The sequence below is a fragment of the Strix aluco genome, chromosome 5 (assembly GCF_031877795.1).
Source record: "Strix aluco isolate bStrAlu1 chromosome 5, bStrAlu1.hap1, whole genome shotgun sequence".
In the NCBI taxonomy this organism is placed as follows: Eukaryota; Metazoa; Chordata; class Aves; order Strigiformes; family Strigidae; genus Strix; species Strix aluco.
The window spans coordinates 84,394,773-84,421,426 of NC_133935.1; the positions used below are offsets into that span (position 1 = coordinate 84,394,773).

At 43.7% G+C, this 26,654-nt stretch overlaps 1 protein-coding gene across 1 annotated transcript in view; it reads left to right on the forward strand.

The window, feature by feature from the left end:
* Positions 1 to 368: 368 nt before the first annotated feature.
* Positions 369 to 26,654, forward strand: part of ITIH5 (inter-alpha-trypsin inhibitor heavy chain 5) — a 49,942-nt gene continuing 23,656 nt past the window's right edge. Inside the window, exons 1-7 of the mRNA XM_074828048.1 lie at positions 369 to 555; positions 5,069 to 5,113; positions 9,063 to 9,226; positions 10,446 to 10,553; positions 12,538 to 12,788; positions 20,842 to 21,011; positions 21,581 to 21,697. Coding sequence (XP_074684149.1) covers positions 436 to 555; positions 5,069 to 5,113; positions 9,063 to 9,226; positions 10,446 to 10,553; positions 12,538 to 12,788; positions 20,842 to 21,011; positions 21,581 to 21,697 — 975 coding nt within the window. The 5' untranslated portion in view covers positions 369 to 435. The remainder of the gene's footprint in view (positions 556 to 5,068; positions 5,114 to 9,062; positions 9,227 to 10,445; positions 10,554 to 12,537; positions 12,789 to 20,841; positions 21,012 to 21,580; positions 21,698 to 26,654) is intronic.

Sequence of the window (26,654 nt, forward strand, 5' to 3'; positions counted from 1 at the left end):
AACCTTCCCCCCAGCTGAGGGCCACCACGGGGCTGGGGTACTGCTGGTGCCAAAATGACAGGCAGCAGCACCTCAGGGACCCCCAGTGCCACCCCTCTCTGATGCCTGAGGCGAGATGGGAGCTGAGGCTGAGGGTGGCATGGAGAGGGGCATGGCGGTGGCTCCTGGCCGGTGGTCCATGGGACTCCCGGCTGAGGGGAGTAGCTGGAAGATGGAAACCCTGCAAGGATCCCCCGCAGCCCCGGGCAGCACGGGAAGCCGCCCTGAGTGGAAAAGGGGCCGGTCCCGAGCTGGGAAGGAGGAGAAGAGGGTGGGTCGTCTCGCCTCCTGTCAGCCTCCTCGCAGCCCGTCTGGCAGCACAGGCAGGAGCTGCAGGCAGCGGGGCTTTCCTCTCACCTGCGGGGCAGGCAGCCCCGGCCTGCGCTCCCCTCCACCATGATCCTTTGGCTGTGGTTCTGCTGGGGCTTCTCCACCTCAGCGGGGCAGCCCGACTCAGAGCTGATGGCGAGGTACCTGGAAGAGAAGCTGATGGCAGACGACAGCATCATGGAGCAAGTAGGTTTTGAGGCGGTTGTCGTTCGGGTGGCTGGGGCTGGCTTGTCCCCTCTTAACTGTCAGTATCAACACACAGGGCAGTTTGCTAAAACTGCATTTATTGCACCCGTCCTTGTGGCATGCCCATGGCTGTGGCTCAGCACCATGGGAGGCTGCTACTAACGAGCAAGGCAGTTGTTGGAGGTGTTAGACCAGGAGAGCACCGGCACCCTCCCATGATGGGTGCTACTGCCAGGGGATGGGTTCAAATCTGACATCCTCATAGCTGTGCTAACAAGGCGTTTCAAAGGGACAAGAGAGTTAACACAGTGTCCTGGCCGCACGCCAGTCTGAGTAATTCAGAGTATTTCAGGCTTGGAGGAAAGTTTTTCTGCCTATGGTCTCAGTCTTACCGTACGTGATTTTTAACTCATGCTGGATGAAATGAACCACGAGTTTCAGTTTGTAAAATGCTTCTTGACCAGGAGAGAAAAAAAAAAAAATATTCTGCAAGTGAGGACTGTTATGTTGTGTCACTGTGTGCCTTAGATTTTCTGGGGAAGCAGGGCTGAAAGGACAGTGAACTTTTTGCAAGTTAGCAAGAGAGTTTGGGTGGTGGTTTGGGAGGCTGTGATTTAAAATGCTGAGCTTCAGATCTGTGCTCACATCCTTCAGGTCCATGCTATCATGTATGACTTTGGGTCGCTTAGGGCATCAACCAGTTGTCTAAATTTGATCAGATCTGGGAGGCTTTGTCATATCTGAAACACCTATGTGGGACTGGCAGATACAATACAGGACCTATGGAAGACTTGTGTCTTGCTGGAGGCCGGGTGGGATCCCCTAGCATGACTAAAATGTCAGTGAATGCCTGTATTTGGCATCTTCTGCCATACAGTAAGTGGGAAGAATGAGATTCTTCATATGTCTGTACCCATCTCAGAGTTGGTCATTGAATCGCTCATCCTACCTAGAATGGGAAGAATCTCTCTCCAGAAGTCCCCATGTCTCTCCACTATGAGGACCTCAACAAGTCCGTTGTTGATCCTGATTACTGTAAACACATATTCCTTGTTGGAGAATTCAGCCACAAACCAACATTGTCTTGTAGACCCACCTGTCCAAGAGGCAGAGAATATCTCCACCGCTATCTTGCCAGTGGAGTGGTATCTGAGAACACTCACTTATCTGCTTTAGGGGGAAGATCAGTTGCAAAGCTCAAGCAACTGGCTCACAGTGCTGAAATAATCTGGCTGATCTTGCTTGAGGCAATGAGGGTGTTTTCACAGGAGCTGTGTTGCCAGCAGAACAGTGACAGCAATAACTTCCAACAAAAAAGCAGTGATGTATAAATAGAGGTGGTGGACCTAGTCCCCTGGGACAGCCAGATCTAGAAGAGGACATCTATGTGTCTTCACTGAAGACATGAGCCAGGTTTAGAACAGGCAGGTGCTTGCCTAGATCAAGATTCTAAACTATAAACAAATCTCTAACAGATTCAGGAAAGTGTAAAGGGCTGCGTTTAACTGTACCATCCTGGGAGGATCTTCCTACACAAAGGCAAGTACAGACACAGGTCTTTGGAGGATAGTGGTATTTGCAATGAGTGTGGATTACTTGTTGACTTATCCAATGGTCCTACTCTGCTAAGGTAGTTGACAAGGTTGCTAGTTATTACTGTTGCACTAGAGGTAGTTCTTCTCGACAACTCTTCACAGGTAGTTGGGTTGTTACTGCCCAGTTTATTCTCTGTATACCATACTAACACTAGCAGGCAGCAACAGGTATGGGGTCACTACTAGCAATTATTGGGCTTTAATTAGTGCTTTGGAAGGCTTTACAGCTAAAGGTTGATAGTAACTTTGAAATTATTCCATTAGATGATGCTAGTGAAGCTGCCTGATTCAAAACAGTCGATGGACTAGTCGGTATCATAAATCCTGCAGCAGTGTTTTCGCAGTACTCATGAAGTCCTAGCAGACAGAATACTGTTATCTGGTGATCCTTAGCTACACACCATTGTCTACTGGTTATCCTCAATACTTTAGAAGGTAGCTTTTGAAGGACCCAAGTCATACAAAGCTTTCTTATGCAAATAAGCAAGCAAACAAAATGGGTGTGTGGTGGGGAAAGATAAAACCAGTAACCAAATTTCCAGTTTCACCAACTAGTCAGTAAAAACCTTTGTGACCATTCCATACAGGACGACAGGTGGATTTGTTCCAAAAGGTAATTCTTTGGTAAAAAACATACTGAGGACCACTGATCTCTCATTCCTGGCATTGCTAGAAGCAGGACCAATTTCACAGACAGTTGTCTGGCTTGTTCTGAAGAACTTACAGTGATGGAGACTCTGCAGCCTCTCACAGCAGGCTCCTGAGGTCCTTTACTTGCCTGAGATAACAGACCCAGATAGAAATTTTCTTCAAAAATTTAAACTGCAGAGAATTTCCCCTCCCCTCCCCTCCCCTCCCCTCCCCTCCCCTCCCCTCCCCTCCCCTCCCCTCCCCTCCCCTCCCCTCCCCTCCCCTCTCCTCCCCTCCCCTCCCCTCCCCTCTCCTCCCCTCTCCTCCCCTCTCCTCCCCTCTCCTCCCTTCTCCTCTCCTCTCCTCTCCTCTCCTCTCCTCTCCTCTCCTCTCCTCTCCTCTCCTCTCCTCTCCTCTCCTCTCCTCTCCTCTCCTCTCCTCTCCTCTCCTCTCCTCTCCTCTCCTCTCCTCTCCTCTCCTCTCCTCTCCTCTCCTCTCCTCTCCTCTCCTCTCCTCTCCTCTCCTCTCCTCTCCTCCCCTCTCCTCCCTTCTCCTCTCCTCTCCTCTCCTCTCCTCTCCTCTCCTCTCCTCTCCTCTCCTCTCCTCTCCTCTCCTCTCCTCTCCTCTCCTCTCCTCTCCTCTCCTCTCCTCTCCTCTCCTCTCCTCTCCTCTCCTCTCCTCTCCTCTCCTCTCCTCTCCTCCCCTCTCCTCCCTTCTCCTCTCCTCTCCTCTCCTCTCCTCTCCTCTCCTCTCCTCTCCTCTCCTCTCCTCTCCTCTCCTCTCCTCTCCTCTCCTCTCCTCTCCTCTCCTCTCCTCTCCTCTCCTCTCCTCTCCTCTCCTCTCCTCTCCTCTCCTCTCCTCTCCTCTCCTCTCCTCTCCTCTCCTCCCCTCTCCTCCCCTCTCCTCTCCTCCCCTCTCCTCCCCTCTCCTCCCCTCTCCTCTCCTCCCCTCTCCTCCCCTCCCCTCTCCCCTCTCTCTCTCCTCTCCGTTGAGAATTTCCCAAGGGAGCTGTTTTTCCTTGGTTCTAATTTTACAAGATGTTGGCTAAAATAGTGCAGAAGGAAATAATAAAGACTCTAGCAGAGGAGACTTTAATTTCTCCATTGGGCTTTCCTGAGCTTTTCAATGCATGATATAAACAGACATAAAATAATTTCTTTGGCAAGGACTGCTGTTATTCCAGTGTAAATCAACAGAAAGGGCAAATCAGGTAAAAAAATATCATTGCATTCCTCTGCTCTCTGGAGTTTCACCGACATTTTAAGAAGTCACTTGGCTTACCTCATTGACAAGAGACTTGTACTCTGTTTTGGGGAGGGATTTGATTTGGACATGTTGCTAAACTGAGACTTGCACCATGTGTAGGGAAGAAGTCAGAGGAGTTGTTGTGAAGGGCGATCCAATGAGTATGATTGCATTGTCATAGGTGAAACACTTCGTTTCATAATATAATCTGTGGCTGAGTTTAAATATCTTTATTCCCTTTTTGCACATGACCAGTGCTTTTCTGTCACTGTGCAAAATCTACAGCACCTGTGGAGAATTTTTAGGCAACAGATCTGCTGTTGAGGTAATATCAATAAAGCTGATACGGTAACATTAATTTACACAAGTCCTCCCCTGGAGCAGGTCCAGACGTGCAGCAGAATGGGGTTATGCCTGCTAAGCCCCACCACATGGTGTTAGGTTTTAACCTGGTCGCTGCTCAAGCTCAAAGCAGCCACACTTGTGCTGAGCTGAGGACAGCCTCTGGTGACTGGGCTTGTCGTGCCCTCAGCCCTCTCCCTGCCCACTGTCTGTAACCCACCATGTGTGCTGAGTGCTCTTGCACAGATGAAAACCACAGCTGGGCTGGGGAATGGGCTTTGGCTTTTACTTACCTGAGGGTGTAGATGGGCCATGTGTGGCATTTGATGAGCGTTGTGGACCATTTAGCGGCCCTTCTCATCATGTGCCGTACACCATGCAATGGGGCAAGGACAGTGACACCTAGAAGCTATAAGGGAATACACTTCCAGGCCCAAGACATAGCGTCCAGGGCTAGGGCTAAAGGCTGAGGTTCCTGTCTTCATATAGAGCGTCTCTTGACAAATAACATTTGTAAAACACACAGTACCTCCTTGCCTGCGAGAGCCGCATTCCACTGCTGAGCTTTGATCAACGAGTCTGTTAATATAGAAGAGATTCAGGTTTTAATTTTAACCAGAGGAACATGTGTCTGGATTTAAACAAGTAATGTGTCTTCTGTAAGTTGACTAGGCTCCATTAACTCCCTTAACTCTTTGCAGGTTGCACGCCGTGTTCCAAGACAGGCCAAATTTTTGCAGAGGCTGGTATGTATCACACTGTGTCTTTACTTCACCTCATGGGAATTACGCTTGTTCTATGTATATATGTGTGTGTGCACCCCTGTGCCCAGAAGTGAACAATGTCAGTGGGTGATGGTAGAGTGAGATTCTAGGTAAAAAAAACCTTCATTTTGATCAATGCAACAGGTATGGGTTCTTCTAATACTTCCCAATCCATCTTCTCGACCCCAGATTTGGAGAGAGAATATCCAGTGTTACAAACCTTAACCATGTAGTGAACATAGGCTTGATGAAATCTCATTGAATTTGAAGAGAAAGGGAGAGTTTGCTTTGAAATTTGAAGATCTCTGTTTTTCTCTGTCTGAAATTTCTGGAAGAAAGGAATAAAACAAGGAAGCCAATATTCTTTCAGCATGGGAACCTAAGCTTTAGGTGTACAGCAAATCTGTGAGATCTGGCTATATTGCTGCACTGAATGCTGCACAGCTTAGGTCAAAACTTTGGCTAAAGAGGCCACCAGAGAAATTGCTGTTCACGGCCAGTTATTTTTCTGGGTTTTCTGAGGGATGGGGACTTCCCAGTTGAGAACTGGAGGAACTCATTTCACACACTGAGCAGCCATCGTGTTAATAGCTTCTGGTCCCTTTGATCGTTGACAGATTTGAATCAGCAGCTTAGAGGAGTGCAACTCTCAGTCTTATTGCCAGTTTATTGCTTCTAATCTGAGATACGGTCAATTTGTTTTGATGAAAGCAACTGATAAAGGTAAAAACATGGAACGTATTTATGTTCAGCTCTCTTCTGTCTTTCCAAACATTTGATGTAAACAAGCATAAAATCATTTGTTTGGCAAGAAAATTTCAGCTTCCAGGACACCTTCATTAAAGCATCCAGCCAACCTGCCTCATAGCAGTGTGCTAATCTGCCCCTTTGGTGTTTCCTAGCTTTATTTTTAATAGGGATAATAAGTCACAGTAATAATAATATTAAACAAATGGTTTGTTTTGGTTTTTCCTTTGTGCTGCCTCTCATCTTCTGAAGGCCTTAATAAAAAGCGGAGAAAACAAACAGGCATTTGCGCAGCTGTAAGTCAGAGCATCAGGCACTGATGGATTGTGCAAGAGCTCCAGGGAACATGCAAGAATCGCAAACTGGAACTTGGGCTGCCCGCCAAGCCTGACCTAGCAACCTGTTTGGAAACTGTCTCTGCCTTCACTGTTTATATTTTTGAATATAAGGAATGGCAGACCCCTTCCAGGGATGGGAAGATGAATTGGTTCTTTCATCCTCAGTTGTATGTGATGCCCTTATTCAGTGTTTGCTTTCTCCAACATCAACTCCTAACAACCAGGAAGAGGGAGAGGTGTTGAATGCCTTTTTTTCATTTGTTTTTGCTGTTCCTCATGCTGTGAGGATGTCAGAGCTGCAGCTTGTTCAGTGGGATAGAGAGATATGACAGAGATCAGTTGAAGCCATCAAATGGTGGATTCAGCAAAAAACCCTAAGTGATATGGTTCTTCATATAAAATATTAAGCTGTGGAACCCCTTGCTGTGAGATGTTGTGGATGTTAAAGGTTTACATGGATTCAAAAAGCAGCTGTGTAAAGTCATAGAAGAAAAATCTACAGAGGTTTACTAAGCACAAAAAAACCACCCTCAGCTCAGGGATTCCTTCAGCCACAAATTACTGAAAACTCAGAGAATATTTCTGGGTAGTATCAGTGCATGTTGGACAGGTTGGACTGATTTTACACTCTTCTCTAAGCATGTACTATTGGTCTCTACCAGTGATAGGCTACAGGGTTAGAATTGATTTTGTTCTCACCCAGTACAACCATTCTTATATTCTTGTCATAACAAGGGCAAGTCCATGTCCTCTGTCATGTTCTGAAGACTTTCTGGCTTCAGATGAATCCATCACTGCACTCACAGTGTTAGACTCAGTGTCAGATCTGTCACTGCAGAACCACTTGTATCTCAAGTGAAAGTCAAAGGGCTTGATCCTCTTTTGCTGTTGAGCTGTCAACTGTGTTTGAGCCCACAGCTTAGGATGAAATGCAGAACGTGGGAGTGGGTGCAGGAGATCTGGAGCCGAATAATTTGCCATATTTTCAGATTCTTTATTTTACTTCTGTTATTAAATCCTCTGTATCTCTTGCTATGCCACAGGCAATTAGTGGTATGGAAGACTGAATGAAACATCAGCTCATTATATCTGGAAACATTCCTACAACACTACTTCCTATCAAAACTCCTCATCCTCTCCACCTTCAGGATAATGAGACTGGAAAGCCATGCCTATGTATCAGGGAAGGTCTTAAGAATAACAGGATCTAGTTCTAATCAATAGCGACTGAGTAAAAGCCACTGGTAGCCTAAGGGGGGGACATGAGATTTGAACAGATGTGTTCTGGTCTAGATCCATTGCACTGAGCTGTTTGAAATCGGTGAGAAGAATCACACCCTAGAAGTACTAATTTCTTGTCATTGTGCTCCATGTGAGCTGAGCCTGTGCTAAGCAGGATGTACAGAGCACATCACACGTTCTCCAGCTGTTAAAGAGATCTATCATGATTAGGTTCATTTGAGACACGTTTACCAGAGTCTTTCAAAGACTCAAAAGTGTAGGCAGGTGGGGCTTTATTCCAAGTCTGTTGACAGTTTTGTGTTTGTTTCCAGTGGATTTTCATTCTTCCATTTGCCTGGAATTCACTAGCCCAGCAGCTTGGTTAGATGCTCAGTTATTACTGCTTCTGATGCTGTCAGCTACTGCAGAAATGTTCCTGTTTCATACTTGCTCATACAAACTCTTGCTCCCTTTCTTAAGCAATTTGTCAAAATTATTTTTGTTTGGAAAAAAAATAATCCTGGAAGTGCAACTGAAGAACATGTTCATGTCTTCACAAGTCTTCTGTGACTGTGACTTTTTATCAACCTCAATAGGAAGAGTCTCGGTGTATTTGGCTTAGTGAAATTGCTCTGTATTTGCAGTGTAATTTACTCCTTAGCTTCCTTTTGCTTTTGAGGGTTCAGTCTTGGCTTAAGGCAACATACAGAACTTTTTTCACATGGGCTGCTTATAGTTAAATATACTTCTTCCAGGAAGAAAACTGTTCAGCTCCATGGAGACGTTGCTGTCAAAAAACACATTAGACTGGAGAAATGCTCCAACCCAGGACTATGCACAAAAACACATTCCCAAGAAGCAGAAATTGGCTTTCAGCTTCCATTGCTACATCGTGTGTCATTTCTTGTAGTCTCTGCTCCTTCTCTGCTGGAAAGAATCCAGTGTGGGCTAAAAAAAATATTTTACTTGAGATGTCACGGTGTCAGTGTTTCTTATTAAATCTCTTCCATCCATCGCCTGAGACTTCCAGGATGGATTCTCAGCATTTTTTCTGTTTACATAACTTACAGATCTGACTGTATGAATTTGAAGGTGCTGCTTCAAACACAGGGATTTCAGTCTTTCAAGAGGTCTTACATCTATCTGCTCTTGTGCACAGTCCATGGGGAGCTCCTCTGACATCAGTTCTGGACCGTATGGAGACATATTTTGGGCTTCTCTTCCCAGACCATAAGGGACTAATCCTGATCCTCTCCAATGGTCAGAGTTGAAGGGTGCAATTTAGGATACAAGTGGATTTTGTTAGTGTGTCTCACAACATAAAGGCTGGCATAATCAAACCTCTCATCCTTCCTGGACTCTTCCCAAGCATTGGAGAATGACTGTGGCCTTTGCTCTTGTACCTGAACAAAGGTGTTGCCACGTCTCTGGTTTATCTTTTGCAGCTTACCTGAAATTTTGAGAGCAAGCCCACCTTGCTTGCCATTGACTGTTTTTCGTAGGGGAGGCTAATACTGATAGGATGGTTATTTGCTTGAGCATATTAAGTATTAAAGCCATTGAAACACTGAAGGGGTGAGTTATGTAGCTGCCAGTATTAACAGATAACCTTTTGATACCTACAGGAAACCAGGCCTCGGATGTCCGAATTCACTGTGAAATCCACAATCATTTCTCGGTATGCTTTCACCACAGTGTCTTGCACAATGGTGAACAGTGGATCTGAGGCACGTGAAGGTGTGTTTGAGATGCAGATCCCAGCTGCAGCCTTCATCTCCAACTTTACCATGTAAGTAAGTAATGCTGACAGCTGGATGGACAATGGTTCTTCCATCCACAGATAGGTCTTTGAGATTTCAAAAGCTAGCTAGACTGCAGTAGGGCTCTATCACAAGGTCTTTTTCCGTTTCTGTGGGAAAAATAAAACCAGACACATGCTATACTACATCCAAGACTGGTCATGGCCCCAAAGCACTGAGCAAGTCCTTGGATGACAGGATGCTAAGATTCAAGCCCTCAGTGTACTTGGGGAAGAAAATTATTCTATTTCCCATCTGAGTGTCTTTTAACAACTTCCTTCTCCTTGTCGCTTTTTGATTTGGATGAAAAAGTCTCTCCTATCCCTCAGAAACCTTTCCAACTATAGTTTCAGCAACACTGGTACAACAGTTATCTTGCCTAACTGACTGTGGTGCCTAAAAAGCTCCTTGTTGTTCCAGGTTCTCCAATGGAGGAGGAGAGTCAACTGCAGCTAACAGATAGGTGGACTTGCTGCTGAAGGTGCTAGTCATTCTGTGTATAACAGCAAGCAGAGGGCAACTAAGCTCGTGCTGAAATGGGTCAATAAGGAATAAATCAAGGTCTTGGTTTCAAAAACATGTTTGGTTTGGTCATGCTCATATCCCCCCTGTGGGTAGATATTGGGGCCACAACTTTGGACCTAACCATAGCAGATAGGTGACCAGCTCTTTTAGAAAGACTTCCATTTGGGCTGAATAGGAGGAAAAAAGTCTTTTGCCATTGGCCAGCCAAAATGTATGTTAAGGGCTGTTTCCGTATGGAATCCATGGCCCTGTAACTCATCCCCAGCAAGAAGCATTTTAGTTAAGGAGGCAGCTAATTGAGAGCAATCATCCTGAATATTGCCATGTGTATTGACACAGATGGTGGATCCGAGTCCAAACAAAAAAAGTGCTCGTTGAGATTCTTGGCAATTGCTTTGCTTTCTGGTTTGCATCCTTATGCTTTGGAGATTACCTACTGAACTGGCATTTTAGAGAGGTAAACTCCTGGACTAAAAATGTACTCTGCTGGTATAACCAGCCAGGGAACTTCTAAGTCGGCTTCTGTCTCAGTGGCTTGAGTGGATTCTAGGACTAGAGTTACACCAGCAGCACACAGCCCATTCACATGTGCACAGTCTGTGGACCCTCCCACATCAAGCTGCACATCTGTCTCTGTCCGTGGGTGCAGCAGAGTGGTCACACTGACATCTCTGGTCTCTCCAGGAGCATCGGCAACAAGACTTATTATGGAGAGGTCACAGGGAAAGAAAAGAAACATAGCAGTGATGACAAAGCAAGGCACAAGAAACCTCCAAGCCCCACAGATGGAAGGTAAGTGTTGTGCATTTGACTGTGTTCTGGGAAGAGACATACTCTTCTCCCATCTTTATTTTGGTCTGCTTGGGCATACTCATTCATGGATTTATAGGAAGAAGCAGCTAAACAGAATGTTGTCTGCACGGCCTGGTGTCATTCCCATACTCCAAGTCATGTAAAATTGCATGTCGCCTCTTCTATCCCTGTTACACAACATTTTCACTTCCAAGATGCTCCAGGATATACTTGAGAGGGAGAGAAATCTTGTTACTTCCTGAATAACAGGCAGGAAAATTAAGGCACACAGAAACTCAGTGAGTTACAACTTTAAGACTACAAAGTTAGTCAGTGGCAGAACCACAAGCAGCCTTCTGCAGTCATGTTTACTCACCCTGTTCTTAGTGCTTGACTGTGTTTAGTCCTCTTGGCCAAGCACTGGCAGGAAGACTCATCCCTTTAATGATCTAAAAGCCTGTATGTTCACCTGAACGCACTTCTTCAGCAGCACTCTGATTTCACAGGTGCCCAAATTCCCCCAAATAGCTCTCAGAAATATGCACCATTGGATGGAGTTTGCTGCTCTGGAAAATCCTGTACTATTCTCAGTTACTTGGGATAGTAGCACTATTCCAACGTGAACACATGATCAGGAACAGCTAAACAGACTGATTTTCAGATCAGAGAAATTATGAACTGTGGGGAGAGTGAGGTCTGACAGAGATCCGAACTCATGAGTGATATTTGGAAGGAGAATAAGGAATTTTTATTTTCTGTCTTTCATAGAAAAACTAGAGAAAATTGAATGAAATGATCAGATGTCAGATTCAAAATGGCCAAAATAAAGGTATTCTTCACATAAACTGTGTTTCTTGCCACTGGAAATCGTGCATGCTAAACTTACTGTGGGTTCAGAAAGTGACTAGATGCATTCATGGTAAGAAAAATCCATCAGGAACCTATAGCAAAGGATGCTGCCTCAGGATCCAGACACAGACTGGCAGAACATGAAAGAGTTCTGTATTTCTCTTGAAGCACTATATTTCTCTCATCATGCCCTGTTGCATCCTTTTCTGTAGGTGATCACTACCTGTCATTACATCATTCCAACTGTCCTAAAGTTTAACATTAAAAAAAAAAATCTTTTCAGATGTGTTAGAGAAATCAAAGTCTTAAATCCTTTTCAACGCTCACTGAATTGTGAGCATACCCAAAATCTCATATCATTGAGTTCTGAAGTTACCCCTGCATGACATTAAAAGTTTCCATTTTTCATTGTTATGTGGCTTTTTTATTTTCCATTCACAAATAGTAGTGCCTGGCATCATATCAGTGCCTGGTAGCTGGACACTACAGAGCACTGTGTGGGAGGTGGAGCATATTAAATTATCTCTGTTTAACAGAAGGACAGCTGAAGCCAATAAAGGCTAAAGGTGGGAATTCATCTCACTTCAAATTGCCAACAGAAAGCTGACTGTCAGTTGTACACTGAGTGATTGATGGCACACTGTGGCCAGTCAGAAGAGAAGAGTCTTTTTAGACAAGTGTCCAATGGTAGAATTGTCATAGGGGTCCTATTTCTCCCCATTGAGTATGTAGCTATAAACAGATAATATTAGGGAGGAGGAATTAATTTGTACTTTGCTTAAGATATTGCAATGAGTCCACAGTGACAAAGTCAAAAATTAAACATGGGTCTTGCAAATCCTCTGTGTAAGAAACCAAGCGGCAGCCTTTCCTCTGGCCCTGCTCCGTGTTATACATGTCTGTCATATTCCTCCGTGTAAGAAGTCATCTCATCTTTTAAGACCTTTCCTCCAGTGGAAGCCTCCTGTGTGCCCAATGCTTTGTGAAGCATTATGTTTTCTTTCTTGCCGGTTTCACATATTCAATGATAGGAATTACATTTATTAGACTAACAAAATCCAGATTCATCATTCACTGGAGGAGGTGGTGTGTCATGTGTATGGGCTGTGAAGATGTCTTTGGATTTTCCTTCCAGGGAGAATGGCTATGAGACATTCAAAGCTTCTGTCTTCATTCCTCGCAAGATGCAGGCCAGGTTCCTACTGCATTATGAAGAGCTTTTGCAAAGGCGACTGGGAAAATATGAGTACACAGTCAGCATCCGGCCCCAGCAGCTGGTGGGGAGGTTACGAGTGGAGGTGAACATCCTGGAGAACTCAGGCATAGTTTCACTGGAAGTGCCTCCCCTTCGAAACAGCAAGCATAAAGGCAATGGGAAAGTTGAAGGTAAGGAGAGTTTTTATGACCCATGGTTCTGTTACTTGTTGGGCCTTAATCACTTCTCAAAAACTGGACTGGCAGTGTTGGAAGTTCTCCAAGACAATCTTGGATAATTGTGTAGACTGGTGTTTCATTCATTTTCCCTCTGCTCCAAATGAGGCATTAAACAAAACCCTGACATTGTGTTAAAGCAGCATTGTCTAAGATCAAGACTATATTAGAAACTAGAGGACACGTCTCCTGAAGACAACAAGAAAAATGAATGCTAACACCTCGTTAGGCATGAATTATTTCAGCAAATTCCAACTACGACTTTGTTTAGAAAGATACATTTTTTGCTTTCCCTTTTTAACTCTTGCTGCACTCATTGTGTGACAGGTACATTCCACCCCAGAGGTGGCTGCATCTGAGTGACAAGCAGGCCTCTATGGATTGCAGGCCATCAGCAACTCCTATTTAGAGATCTCTCATTCACTGGCAGGGTAATCTCCAGGTTCATGAAAGCTGGTATAATGGCTACAATGTGAAAGGGATTTCAGGATTATAAACTTGGTGAAGTTCAGTGGTGGGAATTCAGTCTGGTCATAAAGGCTGGTGGCTTTTGTTCTGTTTTCGATAGATGACTGTATCTATGTGGTATCTGTGCATAAGCATGTGAGAACATTGAAGCTTAATGAATATAGGGCTGATCCCATTCAATTCAATAGGAATTTTTTCTTCTATTGTCTTTATGAGCTTTGAACTGGACCTTCAGGCCTTGTGCTCAGCATTTGAGCAGGCTCTTCCCTGGCTCCATATCTCCTGGGAACAGTTTATTTTAAGTAAATTGTTTTTTTCCATCCATCCATGCCAAGGCAGATAGGAAATCCTGCATTTTAGAACATGGGAAATTCCAAGATGAAAATCCATGTTTTGCCAAAGCATTAAGAGCAGTCTGAGTATCTACTCTTACCCCCAACTGTCCTCGCTCACTGTTCAGACAGTGTAAAGGTAATTTTTCTAGTATAAAATAACAGTGAGGAGCACAAGATACTGTGATTGCTACATGTAGACAAAAAACCCTCACCAAAAAAAGAGGGTGTGTCTGACCTGGAAGCAGGATGTAGTGTCCTGTGGGACTTGATCCTCAGTTACTCTGAGTGACCCAATGCCAGCAAAATCAGTGGAGCTGTTCACATTTGCTAGGTAAAGATCCTAAAGCATGTGAACTGGAGTTAAACTGCTCCCACTGATTTCATCCAAATCATAGTGAAATCAAGGCTCTCGGTATCTTGGACTAGCTTCAGGTAATTAGTCTCTCTGCTGTACATCCATGCACTGTGTGATAAGTGTGCTCTGCTCCTCATCAGGAGAGACAGGAAGCCTTTTTCACCTATTAGGCAGTATCATAGTGCGTTGTGGCATACGGTTTCCTGCAAAACATCTGGCATTGATCAAGCTTAGAGACAGACTAAGCAGAGCAGACACACTGTTGGTCTAGTGCACTATGGAAATTCCTATACGCAAATGACATACAGGGAAAACTCTCGTGACTTGCTATCCAAATGGCAATCTGAGAGCACTGATCATTCTTGGCACCATGCTTCAGATTTCAAGCAGCTCATATAAAAACGGGCCCAAGCTCTAGGATTCCATAATCCTCCCTAGCCAGTAAAATGTATATAAAATAGATGTCCCACTGCAACATGGGTAATGCAACTGAAGCTCAGATTCCCTGTGCTTTATCCTTGCTCAGAATTCAATTACAGACCCTTTCTATCTGGAATTGCCCTATACAGTCAGTGAAATCTGTTTGCTGTGTTGAAACCACTGCCATGGAAATCACTGAAATGCCAGACACACTTTTGGGGTCCATCATGGGCAGTCAGGAGTGGGTTGTGTCTCTGCCAGATCAAGGCTTCATTGGTACTCAGATGAGTGTATAGGGTTAATTAATTCAGTAGGTTTACTGAGCCTCTTTCTGGTCTAAAGCAAGACAAAATTAGGACATTACCAGCAGCCAGACCGAAAAAGAAGAAAAAAAAAAAAAGAATTGGCAGAGGGTCTCAGAAGGGTTTAATACAGGTTGCAGAGAAGGACAGCTTGTTTCAGATAAGAGGGATTTATTGCTTGTGACCTCTTCTGGCCAAAAAGATCAGTCATGCTCAGGGCAGACAACAGGAACTTCCTGCCTTCCTAAACAGAAATGGAAACCACAATACTCCTAGGGAGGGCAAGGCCAAGGCAAGGAGCATTTCACTTGGAAATCTACTATATTCCAGTCGGCTGTCATCTCTCAAGCTTGATCCAAAAAGCAGAAGTCATTAGATCCTCCCTGGAAAACCTTCTTGCTCACCTAAAGACCCAAGAGCACACGAGATATGCACATCCAGTGAGATCTCCAGGGAAGGCTATGGGTTTTTAAGTGAAAGACAGGTGAATTGCGAGTCTTACATTTAAAGAGTGGCTGCATGGCAGACAGTCTGCAAACTGGGAGTAATCCAGGAAAAAGACAGTGTCTGGTCTCGGATTCCTGTGGCTCAAAACTCTCCAGTATCACTTGACTGCAGAGCATGATAGCAATCTAGTAAGTAACTGGCCAGCAAAGGATGCCAGACCAGATGCTGCCATACTGTGTTACTTGTGGTGCCCCAAATGAGAGGTCATGACTTAAAAAAATGACCAAATAAGGAACAGAGGCCTGCACACTGGAAAATAGTACTGCCTGACAGGCTTGATTTTGAATATGTTGTGAAAACTCTCTTCCTCAGTTTTTTATGTCTACAAAGATGTCTATAGGATCTCACTGTTAATGAAAAAATGTGAGATTTTGATAAGTATTAATAAATTACCTTGAGAGTATTGGGTGAAAAATGTGTTGTGACATCAAATCATCAGTTAAATGGCATTCTGAGTAATATGTCCGAAGTGCCACCAACCTGAAACCATTGTTGAGGATGGATGTAGCTTCACAAGTCAGTTGGTAGATACTTTTGACTCTGACTGACCTGGATAAGAAACTACATTCTTTTTCTGAGTACGGATCCTGAAGATCCAAGGTAGGATAGGCAAATTAAGTTGAAAATCAAATATGTCTGGCTTTGGAGTCATCCACAGCTCCAGATGAGCACAAACAGTGATTGATGTTCATAACTGAAATGCCAACCTGTTGTGGCAATAAATGCTCTTAGCAAAACTAATGAAAAAAATATCATTAGTTTAGATGAGCAAAAGTGGAGGAATGACTGATCTGCCTTTGTTTCGTGGACTAATCCTCTTTCATATATTTGTGGTGCTGTCTACATGCAATCCATAGAGCCAATCAATGTACCATGCAGGACACATAGTAGAAAAAACAATTTGTCTGTTTAATGGTCATTCAGGATTTACACTTTTGACTCCAGGCAAGCTGCTAGTATCCATACAGTCTGTGATGAACAAAAGAGATAAAACTTGAAGACCTATAGACAGAAGATGTCCCTTGATGAGAAAGAGTGAAGAAAACCTTTTTTTGCCGTTTACAAAACAGTGCAGAAATCACAGTAGTAGGAGCAGAAGCAGTAAAGAGTCCGGTTCTGCTTGCATTTGGCTGTAGGGGCCCAAGATACAAAGACTGGACTTGTTTCCACAAATTTCCAGTGATTTATGAAAAGGAAACCTGTGCTTTTCTGTAGATAGAGGCTGTTGGAAAGTCCTGCATATATCCTCTCTGAATATGGAGCAGAGACAATGTGATGAGAGGTCTTTCCAGGATATTTCCTTTGACAGTGACGTCTGCACACACAGCTCCAACTGGGATTTGTATTTTTCTCAAAGGAAGATATTAAGTATGTGAGTTTTGGAAGGTGATCTTTTGGCACATGCAGGTGTTGTCTTCTGTCTCATACACACTCCAAAACAGGAGACATTGAGGCCAGTGATCCTAGCCTTCTCTGGTGACCTCAGAATGGAACCATTTTCTGAATGATGACCCAGCATCCTCCGGGTTGACTGTCCTCATCCTTTTCCTCCAGCACAGCGGTGTGACAACTAGTCATGGACTTGGGCAGGGAGATATTAGGCTGCTTGAGAATGACTATTTCTCTTCAAAGTCGTAGGTTTCAGAAAGGTTTTTATTTCTTATCACAGTTGTCTAGAATTTTCCAAGTGTTAGAGAATGAACTTTGCATTTGAGCTCTAATCCTGACTCTGTCAGTCTCCAAAATAATTTAGGTTTAACTGTTCATCATGTGAGGACTACAGTTTTATGTGAAAAATGCTTTTTCTTGCTCTGTTTACTTCTTTAGCTGAATTTGGTGGAAAGTTTGTCTAAAGACCCTGTTAACTACCTCAGTGTGAGCACAGACCAGCTCACATCTTTGGAGCTCATCCATGCTCTGTACCCTGCAATATCTCATAGATTTTCCTCTCTCAGTCACTTGTTTGAAAAGAACTGGGCCAATAAACAGAGGAGAGTTATTGTGATCCAGATATCAAGTGCTGCCTGAAAAACAAACCTGGGGGAAGACATAGTGACTGTATTCAGATATATAAAAGGCTGTTGCAAGGAGGAAAAGAATACTGTACTTTCTGTGTCAATAACAGAAAGAACAAGAAGTCATGGGTTTATAAGCCGGAAAGAAAAATGTAAATTAGACATTGAAGATGTCTAACGGTGAAAAAGTGAAGCTCTGGAAAGGACTGGCAAGGGCAGGTACTGAGTTTCCATTACTGGAGATCTGGAGTGTTTCCAGACCATGTCATAAAACCAAGTAGGAAGCGATTTGGTCTGGAAACATGGGATGAATTAGATAACCTGCCTTGCAGACCTGATTTCTATTTTTCTAGGGGAAAAAAAAAAGCTTATTTTGGACCTTTTCTATCAGACTATTTTTTGGTTTTAATCTCCATCCTGGATATGGGAGAGGAGTGGCTATGAAGAAGATGGGAGAGCTTCCTCAGCTATTCTTGTCACTGACAATGGCTGTATTGAGGCAGCCTTGGAAACCTCCTGCCCAGGGGTTCCTAAAGCACTGTCTGTGTTACAGGGGATGACATTTCTCACCTCCAAAGAGTGTTTTGAGGAGTCATAGAGGAATGCATTGTTATCCACATGATCCCATCTAGAGTCCACAGTGCTTGACAAAACTGGATACATGTGATTATGCCCATTTAACAGGTGGGAAAACTGAGGCATGGAGTGGTTACCTAACTCAGCTAATTTCAGGTGGTCAGAGTCCATAGAAATGCTAGGACTGGAACTCATGCTGTTGTGGTGCACAGCATATTGTGCTCACCAATCAATGTACTTATGGCAGAGAAACACAGAAGTGAAGTCCAAAGGCCACAACCACGGATGTATCTGTGCAGTAGGTATAAGGAGAGAGCTTCTGTTCCCAGTGTGAGACTATCACTAACCCTGCTGTGATGGGGTCAGGCAGCCTAACCGACAACAATGCTTGCTTTTCAGCAGTTGAGAAGTAATGTGAAACCCTCAAATAGATAAGAAAATACGAATGAACTGTTAAGCTATTTCTATGAATTCTGGGCATTTCCCACACACTGGCAGTTAAATGGGATCTTGGAAGTAATAGAAGACAGATGGAAAATCCAGGAAGGCCAATACAAGCAAATCTGATGCCTTGTGTATTAAAAACATATTACATCTGTTGATTCATCAGATCAGAGGGCAGCTATAAAAGTAAAAACAAATCAAGATGGAGGCAAAATCTTATAGATCTATTGATTTATGACTTATCTTTGCATGGGGAAATCTGAACTGTACACAGATTTAGGAATAAATGTCAAAGCTCTGAGTAATCATTTTGTAAGCCCCCTTTAAGATCTGACACTAGTGTCCTTAAGTGACTTCAACCTATTGGCTGTGACCTCTCTTTCTGTTTCTGTCAGGATGGATGGATTGGAGTTGGCTTAGTCAGAGAAGCCACAGAGTAAATTCTTGACTTTACTGAAATTGAGTAATATGTATCATTCAAACTCCTTTGGTCAGGACTTTTGCCGATGAGTTTGTTTCACTTTGCAGGTCCTCCAAGTACAATTTATTTGTATAGAAATTTGGCCTGTGAGGAAACTCTTCCCTGCCTCAGTAGTATGGTCTTGTGACTTCTCTATTCAAATGGACTCACAGAGAGCTATAAAAGTAAAGCCAAATTGACATGGAAGTAACATCCTAGTGTGCTATGGATTTATGACTCTTACTTTCATTCCTTTGCCTAGAGGAGTCTAGATTATATGTAGCACTTTGGAGTAAATGTCACAGCTTTGGCTTACCATTTTATAAACCCACAAGAACCTTAGTCCCAGCATTTCTATGGATTTCAACCTGTGGGAAGTCAGGTGAGTTAGGCAACCACTTCATGCCTCTGTTTTCCCACTTGTTAAATGGACACAATCATACGTATCTGAGTTTGTAAATCACTGTGGCGTCTGGATTTGAGGTGGATTGTGTTCAATGTTGCATAGAGATGTCACGCTGCATTCTTCTAATGATGCTCAAAGGATTTTACAGAGGTGGAGAAGTGCCGCTCCTTGTTATATAGACAGTGTTACAGGAAGCTCTGAAGAGGAGCTTTCGAAGACAACCTGCACCTTGTCACGGTGATCGGTATTGTTAATGGGGTATAGCACATAATCAGAATAATCCTAAAGCAGATGTCTGTGTCTGGCCAGATGTATCACACCCTAATCTCCCCTGACACTCTTGACCTGATCTCCATTGAGCATAGAAATTTTCTAGGAGACATAGGTACTTGCATTGTGAACACCTAAACAGGAACTGAATCTCACCTATCTTTTCTTTTCCCTGCCATACCACAGAATTCTTGGGCTTTGGCAAGGATTTGAGACCCCCACCCCACAGTATAATTAAGCAGCTCATTCCCACCAATTTTAATCAGCACATGAGCAGATATAATAGAACTTCTGTGCCTCAGAGGAGTGTTGGAATAATCACTGTGAGAGTTGAAGCACCCAAGAAGAACATCACTTGAGAATCTATTTTGGTATTTTCAATAGATAGTTAGGATAAGGGGGAAAGCTCTCAAAATCTGGGGCGGTTCAAGGCCAAATCTGAACTTTACTCAGTCTCATGTCAGGGTTCTTGCAGAGTTCAGAGGGAATGAAGAGTTGGCACACCAAAAGAGAGTAAGGTGCGATTTTGGTCACACAGAGAGACAACAAGAAATCTCCATATCCCTCAACTTTAGAAAATGAACACAGCTAACAAGACAAGCAGAGGTTCCTTCAGGGTGACTCAGACCTAAATTATTGTCTCTCTCTGAGATGCCCTCTGAAAGGCACATCTCTCTTCACTGACTCAGGAATGGCTGTAGGAGATTAGGGTGAGTTACATCTCAGGGGTGCAGTCTGCATGACTGCACTAGTAAGTGTTGGATTTTGTCTCAATCAGTAAGACTGAAATTGCAGTGACTATCCTGACAACTCTTGCTGAACATAAAGGGAGCTAAGATGACTTGTTCAGATGTAGATGTTACACATAAGACACTTGTCAGATCAAGCCATCCATTAGTCAGATCAATCCCACCTCACATGCCTACAGTGCATCTGAACAAGTCACCTCAAGAACTCCTTATAATCAATAGGGAGAAATCTGCAGTATGATTCATCTAATCCTAGAGGAAATGTTTAAACAGGCCAAATGAATCATACTTGCATTGACTGGCAGGATCTTAGGTATAGGATCTGCATTCTAGATGTCTAGAGTTGGCTGGAATGAATACCACATACATGTCTGAAGCTGTGCATTCATTATTTACAGAAAGCAGTTAACAGTCATACAGAGAGTATCTGGCTTTTGAGTTCAGTGACCCCCAAACAGAAGTGAGCACAGGAATTTTTCCTAAACATTTATATCCCTGATAGCATTGCAATGTTAGATTCAGTTTAGAATTAGAGGGGCGGGGTTCTTAAATTCTTATTTTGTCACTGGTGAGCGGAATATTTAATCCCAGTATGTAACTATGCTAGTTGACCTGACTCCATGGTAATACTGTGTGTGCTGTGCTTAGACATCTGTGAGACAATGGGAAAAACATGTAATACTGTGGTTTTATCTTAACAGGTGATGTTTCTCCTCCTCCTTCTACTGTAGTTGGACATACCAAAACCTTAGCTAAAGTTACATTCAATCCCAGTGTTGTCGAGCAAACCAGGATTGCCCGAAATGGCATTTTGGGAGACTTCATAATTAGATACGATGTCAACAGGGAGCTGAGTGTTGGGGACATTCAGGTACTGTACATATGACTCATCTTTTCTGTTTTATTAACTATAACTAAAATGGTTCAATTGTCTTGCGTGCTCCAAATGTCCTAGAAAATGTTTTCCAAGTGAAGGCTACTTCTCCATCTTGTAAGAACTATCCAAAATAAAACCAGTCAGTTGGCAGCCACAAGATGAACTTAAAAACCACAGGTGCCTACTTCATTGAGTTTCTCTTTTGCATCTGCTTTTCAGTTTCTCAATATACTGGCTGTACATATCTGGATATAAGGCCACTTCCCCAAATGCATGTTGTGGTTCTGATCCCTGGGTACATACGTTATATCCTTACTGCATTTGGAAGGAAACCCCAATGTCCATCATGGAAGGAGATGTGAAGAGCTCCAGCAGGCTCCCCCTGTCTAGATAAACAGGGGACTGGGATTAAGAGGGATACCAAGGAGCGCTCATACCATCCAATGTAGACACAGACATTGAAAGCAGGATCAGGTGTGCCCAACCAAATATCCCATAATGATGTGTGTGGAATATTGCATCATGATCTGCCTTTGATTCCTGACTTCCTTGCTCTTCCACAGATTCTTAATGGGTATTTCGTGCACTACTTCGCCCCCACAGATCTTCCTCCGTTGCCAAAGAACGTTGTATTTGTGCTTGACAGCAGTGCTTCCATGGTGGGAACAAAACTGAAACAGGTGAGGTCGCTGCATTTATTATAGACTGGTTGGCTGTAAGGTTGCAGAGAGCTTGATTCAGGCTTCGTCTCACCAGATGGGTTCTTCTGCAAAATGTTTTCTATGTCTGAGGTGAGAGGTGGCTCTGGAGACACCTCAAGGTGAGATGATTTAACTGCAATGAGAAATTATGTTAATGGGAGTGCAATGGGAACAAGAAGAGCATAGGACTTCATCCCTCTCTAAAAAAGGTCAGGGCTGTAAAAACAGCAAGGATGCTGCAGATAGGACTGTCCTGGGCAGTTCTGTTCTGGGCAGTTTGAAGAGAGGCAGAATAGGGAGAATTCCCAGCAAAGTGCATTCAGCAGACCATTGTCTCCAGCTTAACAGCAGAGAGAAGGTACTGCTGTCTTTAAATTACCTTGGCAAAACCCTTAGTAATGTATAACCCAGTGCATTCTGTTGAAAGAAAGGTCAGTTTGTCCTACTTGAGAACCTGAGTCTTTCAGCACAAATCTCAGACATTTTTCCAGGGCACAGATCTTAACATGAGCCAATATACCAAGATGGAGGGCACATCACCAATACTTAAAATTGACCTTTGACATGGAGGGTTCAGGCTGGTGCCTAAATGTTTTTGCTTCTTTAGTTCTCTGAGCTGGACAGATGGAAACCATCTCCAGTTCAGAAGCCAAGTAGTTGGCTTGGGAGGGCACCATGCCTGGGGGAATATACTCTTTCTCTCAGCACAGTATTATCAGTCTAAACTAGAAGCAGGGATGAATGAAGACTTCAATTCTGTTCTGAGTGATTTGACAGGTATATCTCAGGTCTGCACTCACACTGAAGAGGCAAGTCCAGTTTCCATTTCATATGCCTGTGCAGAAAAGGAGACAAGTCCTGGCAGGGCTAGTATTGTTTCCTTCTATTTGAAGACTTGCCCCACAGGCATGAGATATGGAGAAGCTAGTTGGCTTCTCTCTGCTGGTTGGCCACATCTTTACCTTCTCCTTTCTTACCACGGCTGCACTAATGGCACTCTCCACATAGGCTGATACCAATATGGGGCAGTTTCAGCTTGTGTGGCTGGTGTGCTGTTGTAACTCTACTAGAATGACTGAAGGCCAATGGCTTGGACTTGTATCTTGGCCAGTTAAGGAGCTCTAGTTAGTCCATTCAGGCTCCTTGGTTGCCTGCTTGGAACATGGTGATATTTCTGGAAAGTGTGGTTGAGAGACTTTTTTTTTCCCTTGGCCATCAACACTAGCCCAGGTGTTCTTGACAAACACAGACCGTGGTCATTCACTGTCAGTTCTCTGTCTTTGAACAAGGACATTGCAGGTATATATGCCTTTCTCTCTCTTTACTATCTGGTTTCAATGGTGATCATAAATCTTAATTTAGAAGCTGTGTCCCCTATTAAGTCAAATTAACGCCAGTGTGATCTAAAATGGAGTATGTCTTTTATGGCTCCTAATTATCTTCCCCAGTGACAGGAGTAGCAAACAGAGAGTTGTTAACAAACATACCGAGCACTGTGCTGAATGAGGTCTTGAATGAAGATGCCTTTGAATCTTTTACAAATTCCTGTGGACAGAGCCTGGCTCTTGGCTTTCTGTTATCCTTCTGCTGAAAAATGTCTGCCTTGCCTTGCAGAATAAACAGACACTGCACAAATGCACCCAGTTCTGCGTGCTAAAAGCAGACAGTCAGTGATACAGCATGGAACCAGGGTGATTAAGACTCCAAAGGGCTTTGGTGCTGTTGTGAGCTGCGCAAGTAGTGCCTTGGGTCAGCAGATTAACCTTGTACTATCAAAGCTTTTATTCTCCTCCTGAGCCTATTAGTGTTTCTTTTTCATATACTTACTAGAAACAACAAGGGTTAACCCCTGAAGGTCTACTTCATAGCCTAGTCAGCTCCTACTGCTAAACATACATGAATCTTGGGTTAATTAGCTACAAATAGTTGCCTCTTGAGCCTGAAGTGAGAGAAGTGTCTCGCCAGAGCCTTTGTTGTAGGTGTACCCAACTTTTTGCCTGTTATCTCAGTATAGTCTTTTCATGGAGAACCATTGGTAGATTATGGAGGAGCACTGTGTGCAGGAAGCACTTACCTTCCTCTGATATCAACTGCTCCAGAAAATAGCACTCCAAGGAATTATGACCTAAATCATAAAAAAACCCCCACACAGATTAGTCAAGGACAGACAAAAATCTAGGACTGGCTGAAAAATATGCCTCTTTTGGTACACTAAGAAAGTGTGATCTGTCACAGCCATGATCCATGTCTGCTCAGTGGCCTTTTAAACCAATTGTTGTTGTTATTAAGATGTTTGTTAAATTACAGACACGTCCCCTGGTGGCAGGATACATCTGAGCAGACGAAATGCCTCCTTTTCTTCTTTTCTCTTGGACTCTTGCAGCTGTGGTGATCTATGGTGGTGTGTAGAGAGCTGGGAATTCCCATGGGACTGCCTTTCCTCATTTCTCTCTGCTGAGTCACATGGAAGATCAGCTAAAAATACAGCCAGAACTTGTGAACGAGTGCTCTTGCAGGTCAGCTGCAGTAACTGTGGCAAAGGACAGTTTTTAGGATTGTATAAGTAAGGATGAGAAACATCAGCTATGGACCATTTTCTATAGGAGCTCAAGATTTTGTACTCTTCAGTCACCTGCCTTTGTGAAGTAACTAGCAAAGTGACTTGAATGAGATCAGGATTTCATGCATCCTGCAGTTCCCACAATCTAATTCTGAGTCATTTCTCTTTTCCTCTCCCAAGGTTTTCCTTTTCCTATATGAATTTTTATCTGTTTGTGCCATCCTTTTCTTCCTGAGCTATCTCAGTCTTTGAAGGAACAAGGTGTCCAGATCCAGCTGCAAACACATATAGTGAGACTGGATGATCAGTTTAAATCAAATCATTAAGACCCTTAAGACATTCGCCTCACGTCACTGAGACATATATTAGCTTTGTGGGGAAGATCAGCTAATGTACATATTCCTCCTGGAGTTTTCACAGCCTCTGAACTCTGGTGATGTCTAACAGACTCAGATGTGTTACAGCAGTCCACCTCCACTGACAATCTGGGCCTTCAAGACAGTCACCTTCTAGCTAGCCCTGGCAGGGAGATAAAGTTCAGGAAGAGAAAACTCTTGAGCATGATGATAAAAAAATTCTTCATGTATTCAAGACTTTGCATGTCATTACTCTGTCACACTGGCAAGGAAAATGCTGGTCTTGTCCTCATGAGGTTTGTTCTTTCATTTACAAACAGACAGTAAGCTCTGTGCAGAATAGTTGCTTTTAACAGGAGCCAGAAGAGCCTGGGGAACAGGTTATATCTGCAAGGTTTACTGGGGAGCAAAATGATTTGCCCTTTGAGCAGTCTGACCTGCTGATTTTTATGATACCTTTGGCCAGGTGGAGGGGGACATAGCAGTTTTTACTGGTATAAGTAGGTGAAAGAGGGGCCAGTTATAGGTTCACCACTTTGTGATTACCATGATTATCCCCAGCTTCACTAAACATGCTGAAAAAGGACCTTTATCAGCCTGCAATTCAGTGTTATAGAACAAGTATGTTCCAAACTATTAATGTGTCCACAAGAGGATGGATTTGCCAATATTTTGCAGACATGCAGTAAAATGTAGTTGTTTCAACCACAGATTCACTTCACCTTACCTTTCCCACAGGCAATAAATGCCCACACACTCAGTTAAACAGTTGGCTACACCGCAAGCCTGGCAACTTGTCAATGGTAGTGTGCCAGACTGTAATTTTCTTTGAGGTTAATTGCTCTAGGAGGAACTCAGCTGAAGCTGGGACCTGCTGCGTATTTGCAAGTGCTTCAGTTTATTTGCCTGTGTCCATCCAAGGGGCACTGTCAGTACCCTTGATCTGTGACCCACACTGTCTAAGCCCTTCTGAGGGCCCGAGGGCCTTACGTACACATATCCCTAAACCTCTGTGCCTCAGCACACAGACCCCCTCGGAGCAGTTTCAGGGTGGTGAGAGAGCAAACAAGCACCTGAACACTAGATGTTCTCACTCCAAACTCCACTGACTTCTCTTGGTTGCTGCAGAGCTGGCTGCGGGCCTGTTGACTACTAGTCCAAAGAACTACCTTAAATCGCCAGGGGACCTTGGGAAAAACACTAATTCTAATTACAGCCTTTAGTGGGTTTAAAGCTACTGTGAAGAGGAAAGATTTGTCAGCTTTTGCATTTCTATTGGAAAGCAACAACCTGAGTGAAGGCAGAATAACTGTATGCAGTGTCTCCAGGGAGGACAACTGTGTGCAGCTGCCTCCTACTTGGGAACACATAACAGCAGTGGCATCTCGGTCCTCTCTGTAGATGTGAATATGGAATATAGGAACTACCACAATAAATAAAATGTCAGATCCATATAGTCTTTAATTGCCCAGCTTCCAAGACAGATGCAAGTATTTGTCATGCAGCAAAACAATCTGCTTTTCCCAAACCATAAAATTTATAAATAATGACAGGGTCATACAGAGAAACAAATAACCTTCAGAACAAGATGCCCTCAGATATTCAGGACAAGGAGCATCTCCTTCTGGTCTCAGGACTATCAGCCAATATACCCCCAGCTATTTGCTCCCTGATGAGGCAGTAGAAGTAGAGACAGAATTTCACAGAAAGACCCCAGCCTACCTGTAAATGGCAAGTCCTTTAACTGAGGTCAGAGTAAATAGGATGCAAAGGCAAGTGCAGAGTCTGGCATGGAAATGCTGTTGAGACTTGAACTGAAACCCCATGAAGACACTGAGAGTTCTCCCAAGGGTTTCAGTGGGGCCTTTGCTGAGTTCATCAAAGGATGAACTGAAAACAGGTGCTACCGAAGTAGCAGATACAGCCTAGTGATCACTAGACAAATCCATAGTGAAAAGGGGTAATATCAAGCTGGGCATTCAGTCCATGGATCAGGGTCACTGAGGTCTGTAACCAGGCA